At 35.5% G+C, this 13,512-nt stretch overlaps 2 protein-coding genes across 2 annotated transcripts in view; one reads left to right on the plus strand and one right to left on the minus strand.

Moving 5' to 3' along the window:
• UBAC2 (UBA domain containing 2) overlaps nt 1-13,512 on the minus strand; it is an 84,340-nt gene that overhangs the window by 37,798 nt on the left and 33,030 nt on the right. Inside the window, exon 5 of the mRNA XM_081947302.1 lies at nt 1,468-1,591. Coding sequence (XP_081803428.1) covers nt 1,468-1,591 — 124 coding nt within the window. The remainder of the gene's footprint in view (nt 1-1,467; nt 1,592-13,512) is intronic.
• On the plus strand, nt 3,904-9,689 carry GPR183 (G protein-coupled receptor 183). Its single transcript, XM_081949319.1, has 2 exons — nt 3,904-4,003; nt 7,147-9,689. Exon 2 carries the CDS (start codon nt 7,173-7,175, stop codon nt 8,250-8,252), a length of 1,080 nt encoding a protein of 359 aa, XP_081805445.1. The 5' UTR covers nt 3,904-4,003; nt 7,147-7,172; the 3' UTR covers nt 8,253-9,689.

The following is a 13,512-nucleotide window of genomic DNA, read 5'->3' on the forward strand; positions in this document are numbered from 1 at the left end:
AAGGGTTGTTTATCACTTTTCATTCTACCCTCAAAATCCAAGCTATATTGTATGCATCTTCCTTTAAAAAAACTTGACATGCATGACATAGGGTTAATAATATTTTATATATCTGAACATTGTTTTATCCAAAAAAATTTCAGCAATCTGAACACTTATCATATGTCAGATATTGAATTATTCTGCAAGAGAGATAACAATTTAGCATGATCTCAATTGCTCACAGAATGAAAGAGTGATTATTTAACGGCACCTATCAGCTTTGTATGATAAGATTGGAGAGCACAGCAAAGAAAACGAAGCCACGATAATATCTAGAAAAATGTCAAGAGTTGCTCTGCCTTCGCTGTAAGATGGAAATGCTTAATCAAAGTAACAGGAGTTGCAAAACATATTCTTTGTTTAGTCTGAATATTTAGGGAAGTGTAAAAGTATCATCCAGACTAAATCCATATTAATAGCCTGAGCTCAAAGCTTGGTTACCAATGAAAAGCCATACATTTATTATTGAAGTAGCTCTCTCTCAAACAGATTAAGTGTTATAGAATTATTTGAAAATGGAAGAAAATGAAGATTAAGATCCTAGTATTTAACAAACCAGGCATGTCCCCAACATAAAAATATTCCCTTAGGTACCGTATTTTTCGGACTATAAGACGCACCGGTATATAAGACACATCAAGATTTCAAAGAGGTAAGTAAGAAAAAAAAGTTTTTGCCTTCCCTCAGCCCCCAGCAGCCCTCTGCAGGCTTCAGCAGGGCTGGGGCAAGAGAAAAATGTCTCCACTTTTGTGGGAAATGGGGGTTGGGAGGCCAAAAATGGCTGTATTTGGTGTATAAGACGCACCAACATTTCCACACTCTTTTAGGGGGGAAAGGTGTGTCTTATACTCTGAAAATTCGGTCTGCTTTTTTAAAAATAAAAGTGTATGGTAACACATTATCAATAAGGAAATAAATAATAAACAAATGAATTCACTAGTCTGGGATGGAAGTTTGAGTTCTACAGGAAATTTTGAACCAAAGTCCAACAAAAAGTCTAACCAAAATCTATCACAAAATAAAATACTAAAAGCACACTAAAAGTTGGTTTCCCCATTGCTAGCAATTAAGAGTGGGGTAAAGCTATGGGATGTATTAAGGTTTACATTTCAGTCACAGACTATATGTATGTATGTATGTATGTATGTATGTATGTATGGATGGATGGATGGATGGATGGATGGATGGATGGATAGATAGAGAGAGAATATGATCACTAAGCTTCTATTGCTACCACAATCAATTTACTGCACACCTACAGATTTACGTTGCAGTGTTTAGTGCATTTTTAAACAGTAGTTTTGGAATTTCTAGGACAAAATATTTGGCAATAACTGTTATTGGGCCAGAGGTTTCTAGAAAATGGGTGCAAATGGAAAGTGCAGAACTGCTAAATTAAGGCAAAACAAGTTAACACATACAAACCTGTAAACCCAATATATAAACCAGCGTCTTGTTTGTAATGGAAAATTGTCCTAGAATTTGTGTCACTTGCACTCTTGGAATGGAGGTATAAAATGGAACAAAAAGAGCAAATACAGGCCCCAAGCTGTTGAGACAAAATATATGCAAAAATGGAATATCAACATAATTCTTACAGAAAGTATTAACTCTCTCCTCCTTAACTATTTTGATTAATCAAATGCATCTTAGTACATTTTAAATTATTAAATACTATATCCAGGTTTACTAAGACACATTTTAAATATCACAAAATGTTTTTTTTTGTTTAGTTTTTAAAAGTGCACCCAATATAAGAGGGCCCTTTGCCTGCTTCTTACTTAAACCATCCAATAAGCCATAATTGACTTTACCTCAATGAGTAAAGTCTAGAAAATGAGTTCCTACTTCCTTCCCTTGATACTCAATCACTTGGTAGGAATAACACCTCTGTCTTATCTTCTGCATGATCTATTCTTCTTGATCACTCTTGACAAATATTAGGAGTGATTTATATATACAAATAGTCTAGAAAGTATTCAGTTTTATAAAAGCAGGAGAGGAAATATACATTTGAATACTTGAAAACAAGCAATAGTTTTAAGAGCAGAGAATATACAATAGGTAGTTTAGGCTTGAACTGTGCAGTCCTTGGGGCATTCTGATGATGTTACCTAGTTGGGTAACAAAATGTCTGCAAGCATCAACCAAAGTACCACAGTCAGAGACCACCAGTGACTCCACAAAGGATAATTTCAATTGAGCTGCTACTTTGACACACAAGTAAATATTGCAAGAAATCAATGAAAATCAGTGCAAATGGTATTTTTTTAAAATTATTCAATCTTTCAAATCTGTTGAAGGCAACTGCATCTCAAAAATCTCAGCATCCATCTGAACTCAAACATAATCCACAGATGCTTCTTTAAATAAGTAATTTTTTTTCATGTATTTTCAAGGACGTTTCTGTTCCTACAAATACTCTGATTGGGCTGACAGAATACTCTCAAACAGATGCAGAAAGCAACAATTCAGACTTAGTTGTCCATAATTCCACAAACTAGAATTCATTATATTAAATTAAGAAACCAACTTTTGCCATGCTTTTTTTTTTTAGTGCATCTTTAGAGTGGGGTTAAAACTGTATTCTTTTAAGAGAAGTGTCATCAAAATATTTATGAATTACTGTGAAGAACAGTAAATTTATTACAGACACATTCATATGATATTATGTAACATTATGGCATGTACTGACTGAGATATTGACTTGAATCTGCACAACACATTTGCTTTAACTATGCTTGGCTTATTAATTTCTCAACGCATTCTGTCTATTTACTTAAAAAATTGTCATCCATCTTATGTACAATAACCCTGGGTGACTCACAGCAAAAATAATAAATCATAAAGAAGAAATCAGTACTGCTAATATCAAATCTTATGGTATCCAAGTCCCACCACATCCCTGTACATATGTTGGCTTTCATTTCCTTCTAGCCTGATGCTCTTATATTTAGTCAATTTGGGTGAAGTTTTGGTGCATAAACCCAAGCAATTTGTTTAGCATATTATGGAAGTACCACTAAGTTATATATTAAGGCTTAGTTTCAGGGGTGGGTTGCTACCGGCATTACTGCTGGTTCGGTGCACACAAAAAATTGCACGCACGCGTGCGCTCACATACACAAAACCAAAAATAAAGATGGCGCCGCCGACAAGAGAACCACTTCAGGTGCGTGGGCGGCCGAGTTACTACCTACTTGGCCAAACCAGTAGGAACCCACCTCTGCTTAGTTTGATATGTGAACTAACAATGATTCGCCACTACAGTACATTAGAAAGCCTTTAAACCCTATATTTTCCTCTTCTCTGTACAGTGTTGAATTAAGGCAATAATTTTAATTTATTTTTGTTTCTGCATAATAGACAGTTTCAGATATTTCATAAGTTTTAAATGTCAAGTATGTTCAACAGGATTAAAAAAAGGCAGTTTTCCCCAACCCTTCCTCTTAATGAGGGGAAAGTTCCACTGATTGATGGCTGATTCTGATAGCCTTTTTAACACCACAGCATTCTTATTCTACTTAAACATCAAAATAACTCATTTTTTCTCCCTTTCTCTCTTGCTTCACACAAACACAAATGTGCAGCAAAAAACAGATTTCTTAGATCTTTCTCATTAAAAGCCCCTCTCACAGCAGAGGAAAGCTCACAATGCTTGCAACACTGAACATTATATACTTTCACCTTATTTTGTGAAACTGTTCTTTATTCTGCTCCTTCTTTCTGCATTACTTATGTCTACAAAGGCTACTATTTTATCTGGGATGTGCTAACCAGAATTTTTTTTACAACTAGATACTTCAGGTTGAGAGAGAGAGAGAGAGGAAATGCCCTCATTTGTATAAAAGGGGAGTGTGACCTAATCAGCCTTAAGAACAATATACGAAAGGGGAAACAGTTGCATATGAAATGTACCGCCACAAAGAACAAAGCAGAGGACTTTATGAAGTAGCAAAACGTAAGTATAGCCGGCATTATTTTTTCCATAAATTAATTATTGTAAAGTATGAATATTTATCAAACATCATCAAAGCAAACAAATGAGCAGCAGGCTTTTATTCTGGGATTATAATTAGCTTTTATTTGAATATCAAAAATATAAGGGTTAACTACATCAACTGTAAAAAAAAATTCACATGGCAAAACAAAAACTCACAGAGACAATTTGTGTTATGTTGTTTTGACTTTGCTCTAAGATAAACATTATAAAAATCAAAGGCAACTTTTGGTATTCCCTTTCATTACTTAAAATATCATATAGTTCAGTCCTCCTCCATGAAAATGTTTTATTATATTTAAGCTTTATATGGCATTAAACATTTGGAAAAATCATCTTACTTTCTCTAGAATATTGTATACAAAGTTCTGCCCAGAAATATGTCTCATTGAACAGTGTGCTGTCTACTCCCATTTCATTGGTCTTGGACTCATTATATGACGGGCTAACTGAATTCCTGTAGTATCTCTCCGAATAGTTAATTGGACCAAAAGTACTTGAAAGATCTTAAAAAGGCAGTAGTTTATGGGCAGCTGATTCCACTTTTTTGAGAACATGCTGGCATATTGGTGACACTTATTTAGCCAACAAATTTCTCTTTTAGGCTAACTCCAGTTTGAAAGTTGTAGATATTCTTTTGAGGGAAAAGTCATGAAAAAGGAGGCAATCTTTGGATTAGGTTATTGCTAATTAAGTCTTTAATTCATCCAACTCTCCCGTTAGAGGAGATTAGATTGCTGAAAATTGCCCCTGGGGTATACTTAAAGTCTATCTTGATTTCACAATTTGGTCCAGATGCACCAGCAACATATAAACTCCAAAATTATTGTCAATATTAGTATGTAAATCTTTTGCATGGTATCAGCAGCGCTTTTTTAAAATGTGAAAAATTAATGAGTAGAGTTAAGGTAGATACTAGCAACAACTCTGGAATAACAAGCTGAAACAAATTCAATAGGTAGGGGTTTAAAAGAATATAAAATATGCTTCTTGTGATATTATAACAATTAAAAAAAACAACTTTCAGATTTATTGGACACCTCAGAGAATGTTTTTAAAAAGTTAGCGGTCAAACTCAATATGCTGAAATTGCATATTGAGTGGTTGAGGGGACATATTCACTAATGATACAAGCTTATCCTAACGTTGTCCATTTTGGTTTAATATCCATAAGACTGATAATATGTTGTATGCAATAAATAATATGCAGCTTGCAATAAATCTTTATGCTCTTTTGAACTGCCTGAATCTCCTGATTTCCCTGGCTCTTTTATGCTGCTTTCTCCAAATTTTAGTATAGAGCAGGTGTAGTCAACCTTTTTATACCTACCGCCCACTTTTGTATCTCTGTTAGTAGTAAAATTTTCTAACCACCCACCGGTTCCACAGTAATGGTGATTTATAAAGTAGGGAAGTCAATTAAATTTTAAAAAGGAAAGTGCTTCAATATCGGACAAAGCCCGTACTGCCCACCATGAAAGCTGGAATGCCCACTAGTGGGCGGTAGTGACCAGGTTGACTACCACTGGTATAGAGTTAATTCTAATACATGGGATTTTAGTCGTTATAATATTATAAGTAATGTTGTTGCATAGCAGTAACATGTCAGCACAGTTTGTTAGTTAACATAGAACTGCCCACCCAGAAATCATAAAGGCAAACAGGAGCCAGAGCAGCAGGGAGCCTCTGTGCTTTCCTATCTATAGTTTTCTTTTGCTTGCTGCAAAACTCACCCTGGTTATCTCCGGTATCATACTTGAAAACTGTTTTACATTGAGCATCCAATGTCCCAAATTAGAATAGCTATGGCAATATATCCTTTTTCTTATTTTTCTCTATCTGTTGTCCTTATTTTTCACTTTTTCCTAAACTAATATTTAATTTAAAACCATATAATAAAATACAAGTCCTGCACGCCCATTCATTTCAATAGGCCTTGTTCCTTATTCCAGAATACATATCTATGATGGGTAAGTTCAAAAGTAAACTCAGTACAAAGTGGACTAATATCCTGCTTACATTAATGATGTTGTAAGAATGGTGTAATACTGTTAAGCAACTTGGTTTGCTAACTGTAGACTAGATAGAACAAAATTAAAAAAAACTTCATGAAAGACTGAAAACTCATTGGGTCTTTATAATTATAACAATCTCTCTTGATGTTGCTCAGTTTACTAATCCAATGTAACTTATTTTTAAGGATATTTTTAGTTTTAGAAGATTTATTTAGTGCTTTAAATTGTAGGCCACCTCAATTAGTTTTAATAATAGAAAGAGGGTATCTTTTGATTAAATATGATAAAGAGCAGACACCTTTAATTTGGACACATGTAATCAACTTCTTAAGCATGTCAAATATTTCTTATATTGAAATCCTGTCAATGGAGAAAAGTTAACATTAAAACAAACAAAAAATCTAAATACCATATAATTTTTGTGACAGCTCAAAATAGAATTTCAATATGTAATCGTATTTTATATTATTGCCCTAATGTTTTTAATCACCAATCATTTTCCCCCTATTATTTATCTCTATTTAATTCAATGTAAGTGTCACACGTTTCCAAATTGATTTTAGATGATTTTTTAGGGGAGGGAGAGGGGAAAGGATTCTGTGATATTTCACTTCCAGAAAGCATATTTTTCCATTCATAACCTATACCTTTATTTGTTAAGCTGAACCTAATAGAGCACATGTGTTAATATTTAAGAAACTACAGCCCAGCTGTTTTCAGCTTCTAAACCACGGGTGTCAAACTCATGGCCTCACATTGCCATCATGTGACGTTTCACATTTTTCACCTTTGCAGAGTGAGGTGGGCAGGGCCTGCGTATGATGCATCTGGTCCGCGGACCACCAGTTTGACACTTGTTCTAAACTATTGCTATCATTTTTTAAAAATTACCTATGATTATCTAATAGGGTTCAATCAAAAATCATTTGCATATTAACAAGATGGAATTTTGTTTTGTTTTTTAAATGAACAGACAATTTCGTATTATCTAATTTCTGGACTTCTAAAATGCTTAGCTAGCTATTAAAAAAAACAGAACATCTGAATTCACCCTAACATTTTTCTGTTTCTTCTGTTACGTTTTTCTAGGCCTTCGGAACTGAGTCATATTAACCATGGCAACAAGCTCTCCATCTTCTGTAACAAATCAAACGCAAATTGAAACTTGTGATTTATATGAACATGAAGATTCAGCAAGTATTTTATTGCCTACTTTCTACAGTGTTATTTTCATAATTGGTCTACTTGGAAATGGACTTGCTCTCGCTGTGATTGTAAAAAATAGGAGAAAAATCAATTCAACAACTATTTACTCAACAAATCTTGTTGTGTCAGACATTCTTTTTACAACAGCTTTACCTACCAGAATAGCATACTATGCACTGCGTTTTCACTGGCCATTTGGAGAGGTATTCTGTAAAATTACAGCCCTTATCTTTTATATCAACATTTATGCAGCTGTGAATTTTATGACATGCTTGAGTATCGATAGATTTGTAGCCGTGGTTCATCCTTTAAAAACCAAATTCAGAACAGTTAAAAGTGCCACATACATTTTTTGCTTTGTGTGGTGTCTTGTACTTGCCCAAACTCTTCCATTGCTTACACTACCCATGTCACATCAAGAAGATAAAAGGACCACATGCATGGAATATCCAAACTTTGAAAAGATTGAACAACTCCCTCTGATGCTTCTTGGTGCCTGTTTACTTGGATATGTGATTCCCCTTGGAATTACAATAATCTGCTATTCAAAAATCAGTTACAAACTCTGTCAAACTGCAAAGCAAAACTCACTAGCAGAAAAATCAGGAACAAACAAAAAGGCAATTAATATAATTATCTTAATTATCGTTGTATTTGTAATCTGTCTTACTCCCTACCATCTTGCCATCATTATATACATGATTAAGAAGCTTGTGCAAGGAAATATTCCCTGCAGCCATCAGAAGATCTTTCAAAAGACGCTCCATTATACTGTGTTCCTGATGAACTTAAATTGCTGCCTGGATCCTTTCATCTATTTCTTTGCTTGCAGAGGATACAAAAGGACAATAATGAAAATATTGAGGCGTCAAGGAAGTATTTCAGAATCAAGTGCTGCCAGAACTGTTCCTGATGAAAGCTCCCGGGATATTGGAGACACACAACTAACGCCCCTTTCAGCAACTTTAAATGGAAAAAGACTAACATAAGCCCTTTCAGTTTGAATGTGCCTCCAGAATCTTGATTTCAAAAATGCTGGAAATAGCAAGAATCATCACAGCAAGAAAGGCAAAGAAAGAAGAGAGAAAAATCCAACTGTACATTTAAAAAAAAAAGTACGCATTTGATTTTTTTTAGGAGTGAAGCAGAGGATGGATTATGCAGCATATCATTACCACAGATATTTAGTTTAATAATATTTGGGGTTTTCCAAATATATATTTTTTAAAATCTTTCTCTCATGTCAGTGTACTTCTTTTCTGGGATGCTATTACCCAAGTTCTCAGGAGAAAAACAACCAGTTTAATGGGTTTAAATAACTGGACTCTAAACAATATGCAACTGGATTGGCAAAATAACATGTGACAGATATGCAAAAGGGAATACTTAACATTTTCTTTTTCATATCTATATATGAAATACATTTATTTATATAATAACCCATATAAAATCATTTAATTATAAACAGTTTTGTTTCTCAGGAGGAAGTGTGTAGATAGCTTTAGGCAATTTACTATTATTGTTAGAAAATAATCCCCAAGCCTTAAATAACTTATTGAATACTGGATCCTATGTTTGGTTTGACTATTCCATGATAATTTTAAGACCTATAAACGTGATGGTGAATCTATAAACCTACCCCAAAGTGGCACATGGAGCAATATCGCCTGGCATGCGTGTCGCCCATTCCTCTTCTGGGTTTCTGAAGTGCATGCGCACACGACGATTAGCTGGCCTTCATGTGTGTGGCAATGCTGGAAACTGGAAGAGCTGGTCTTCCATTTTCTGGTGTGAGCATGCACGCTGGCCAGCTGATTGTCCACACGCGCATGCACACCAGTAACCAATACATTTGGTGGCCTGCGAGCACCGGAAACCAGAAATTCTTTTTCCAGCATGTGAATGCCTCCCGGGCAGCTCTTCCTCAGTGCCAAAAAGGTTCGCCATTACTTATAAATAACCTACATAGTTTAACGGTCATGTAATAAAAACAGCTGAACCTCTAGGATGGAAGGCTGAAAGTCTCAAACCTCCTCTCACTGAAGCCCTCTGGGTTTTCACAAATAGGCACTCTCTCGAGGCGGTGTCTTGCAATTTCTGCCATTGTAAGTGCTTCATTTTGTATCCTTTCCCAAATAATAAATATAAGGATTTTACAACCTCTGCCACCTTTCTGTCTATCAAAAGATAAAAATGGTTAAAAAAAAGGTCCAAATGTAAATGGATGAAATAATTTGAATAATACTGCTTTCTAGTTTAACAATGAAAAGGTTCGTGGCTAGAAGGTTTAGCATTTAGATGCGGTATCATTTAGATATTGGGGGGGGGGGAATCAGGCCAATCTCATAAGAGATAAACAAAATCAAACATTATTTTAAGATGTGTTGAACATTTCAACTTCAAGTATCAACATTTTCTTTTGCAAGAAGGAAATGCACCGAGTCCTCGTTTAGTGACCTCAGTTAGCGACTATTCACAAATAAAAAGGTAATAAAATTCATTTTCTGACTAACGCATGCATTTACAACCAAATTTTGTACTCCTGACAACACGTCAGGGACGGTAATACTGACTTAGCTGTGCAACCAAACTTTATCTGAATGAAAAAATAGTAATCAGTGATTTCTCAATCATTTGTTCACTTAGTGATCATTTCGTTTAATGACTTGATCACTAGAATGGAACAGAGTTGCTAAACGAGAAGTGGGTGTACAGATAAAATGCTTTCAGAAGATCACAGGGTGCTATGATTCTGCTGCAAATAAACTTTTAAAAATCTATGCAAAGTACTGAAGAAAGTTTCAAAGACATATTACAGATCAGGAAAGATTCTGAAGTGAAGTTACTTTTCCATGCACAACCTGAGGATATGTATAAAGAGACTATAAAGATATATATGGAAACTTAAATAGCATCTGTGTGAATGTCCTTTCAATCAGTGTTGATTCACAGTAATAAGAAATTAACCTTCATAAAGATTTTTGGTTAGAATTTTAACCTATTTCCTTAGGACAAAAGCTTTCTTAATATTCCTAGCATGTGAAAACAGGATCAGTATGTTTGCATCAAACCTAATGGTCACCATTCCCCTCTCTTCCGCCATCATAACCGTCTTTCCAAAACAGTGCCTGGGAAGAATTTGTTTCAAGTATATTTTTGTTGCTCTCCCCCCCCCAAGAAAGAATACACACAAATAATTCCTTGTGCGTCCAATCACACTTGGCCAATAAAGAATTCTAATCAATATAAGAACAGTGTCTAACTTCCTAACATAGGGCTATTATTCTTGGGCTACAAAGTCTGAATAACTACAGGTAGTTCTCGACTTACAACAGTTCATTTAGTGATTGTTCAAAGTTACAATGGCACTGAAAAAAATGACATAATCCTTTTTTCACACTGACAATCATGGCAGTGTCCACATGGTCATTGGGATTAAAAGTCAGGTGCTTTGCAACTGAGTCATATTTATGATGGTTGCAGGGTCCTGGGGTCATGTGATCCACCTTTTGCTACCTTCTGACAATGAAGTCAACGGGGAAGCCAGATTCACTGAACAATCATGTTACTAAGTTAACAACAGCAGCAATTCACTTAATAATTATGGCCAGAAAGGTTGTAAAATGGGGCAAAATTCACAACTGCCTTGCTTAGCAAGGGAACTTTTGGGCTCAATTGTCAGTCAAAGACTACCTGTACTAGACAGTAGTAAAGGGGCAAAGCTGTTCATTTCTCCTTCCTGACATTTACTGATTTCCTCAGTTCCAATACGGTGATCCTATTTATCAACAATGCACCTGATCAGAAATGTATTTTTACACATGCTGTATTCAACTCTATAAGCATGCTTCATGCTGACACAGAGCTAAGAACAGCTAGACAGATGTTAAGCAATCAAAGGAAACCATACCAAGATAGTATTGTGGAAAATACTTTTTTCCCTATTTAGTGGGAAGCCGGCCAGTGATCTATCCAACAGAAAAGCTGTCATTGGTTAATTTCTATAATTATGTAACAAACAAAATGGAGAAGTAGGATGGGTAACTGTTTATCTTCTGCAATATCTGCTGTCAAGAATTCTTTGTTGCAATCTTCTTTTAATACCCATTTGTTTTGCATCACTTTGTTCCTGTTTATCTTAATGATAGAACTGTTTGTATCTTCTATGTTTCTATATGGTGCTCTTCACTTTCATAATAAGGTTATTCTTTCTTGGGTGGCCTTGTTCTCGTAAACCCAATAATATAATAATATATATACATACAGAAGACCATGCAGGCAGAAAACCATATTTTTATTTTTAATGTTGCCTTTTTTATATTTGTGTTGTATTTGTACTGATAAATAAATAAAGGGAGATTAGTATAGATCTATTTCGAGCTAATTAGCTCTCATCAGCTAGCCAGGTTCAAATCCCAGTAAGGGTATAGCTAGCTGATGAGAGCTAATTAGCTCGAAATAGATCTATACTAGTCTCCCTTTATTTATTTATCAGTACAAATACAACACACACACACACACACACACACACATATGGAGAGCTTTGCTTTTTACTGCGACTAAGAGGGGACTTTTAAACTTTTAAAAGTTCCAAGTATTTCATAAAAGAATAGATTGGTTCCTGAGTGGTTAGCTGCAAAATTCAAATGAATGCATGAATTGAAAATTTCAATAAAGGGGGAAAACCTAGAAAGACAACTGCTGACATAACAGTGATTTTATCTGTATACTAGCTGATAACCCGGCATTGCCCGAGTATTTATTTATCCTAATCCTGTATGAGACAAATGGTTTCCCTGTGTGCCAGTAATGTTTTATTGATCATGGTCATACATTTGTCCTCAAAAGTAATCAAAGCCTTGTTGAAAATGTCTGGACCAAATATAATTTCTAATGTTGGATTTCCCCCCCATTACCAGAGGGAGCCCCCGGTGGAGAACTCTGAAGCCATTGCCATGGCAACTCTACTGCGCTGTACAGTAGAAGTCATTTTATGGCAGTATGGAAGAAGCCATTTTAAGGCACAACAGGCTGTATCTTAACAGAACACACACCCCGAGGGGTGTTAGGGGTGTCTTACCATCACAGTATTTGTGTCCAGAGAGTAAGTCATCTGTGTACCAAGTTTGGTTGAAATTGCTCAAGCCGTATGTTGCAATATAGAGCAAAACTTTGCCAACAAAGGCTATGTTAGCTCAAGTGGACTAACTTACAGAATGCCCCTGAGACTCATTATTCCTGAGGAATTGAAATTTGTGGAATTTTTTTGCCACCTCAGCACCGCTGCTATACTACCATGATCAATTGCGTTCATGTAAATCCCCATTTTCAATGTTTCTTTACAGCCTCCCACAAGCCACAGAGAACCCAAAAGGAACTGATATGATTGCGATTCTCCTACACTTCTTGCCAAAGTTGTTGCTTGTGGGAAGCTTGCAGGGAGAAAGTCAAGGGAGAAATGGCCCAGTCCTTCTGCACTCATACTGAGCCATCCACTCCCTTGCTCCTTTTCCCCACCTGGCAGCAGCCATTTACCTGCTGGTAGGGCAGGGCAGGAAAAGGAAAGGAAGGTTTCCGGTACTCACTGCCAGTTTCTCACAAGGAAACTCAGTGGGAAAGATGACAGGAAGTCAGAAGTCACTCCCACTTCCAGTGGTTTTTTTTCTTTTTTTTTAAATCTGCCCTATTGTCACTGTTTCTCTGTTCAGGTAAAAATATATCTCTGAAATGATAACCAAATGTATAACATAGTTATCATTAATACTATATTTAAGATCTGTCCATAAATTCAAGTTACTAAGATAAATGAGTAGTAGTTGGTTTAACAACACATTAACTTTCCTGTTAAGCTGCTCAGAGGAAAAAGCAGTAATTGGGACAAAAAGTTTGATGGCACAGTAAAACTTTACTGGCATATTTCATGAAGGGAGTGTTGCTTTTGATGTAATAAAAAGTTGTGGATTGTACCTACATTTGGTTGCTCAAGAACAAAAATAGGACTGTTGTCTTTGCAGGTGTAGCCCTGCAGCAGGAAACAAAGGAACAGAAATCAATGCAGTTGTTACTTCTCCTTGCATTTCCCTCTTATTTAATGTCAGGGGTGCTGCCAGTATCTAAACATCTGTTCTCAATTAGAAAGGCCAATACTATGTTGAAGAAAGTATCATTTACAATCAATGCAATGTTTAATCTTTTATGGATGTTTGAACTACCGCATTTTTCAGAGTATAAGATGCACCAGAGTATAAG

The sequence above is a fragment of the Natrix helvetica genome (assembly GCF_964273705.1).
Source record: "Natrix helvetica genome assembly, chromosome: 3".
Classification (NCBI taxonomy): domain Eukaryota; kingdom Metazoa; phylum Chordata; class Lepidosauria; order Squamata; family Natricidae; genus Natrix; species Natrix helvetica.

Excerpts from the sequence above, each read along its gene's own strand:
- GPR183 (XM_081949319.1), top strand. The coding sequence starts at position 7,173 with ATGGCAACAAGCTCTCCATCTTCTGTAACAAATCAAACGCAAATTGAA.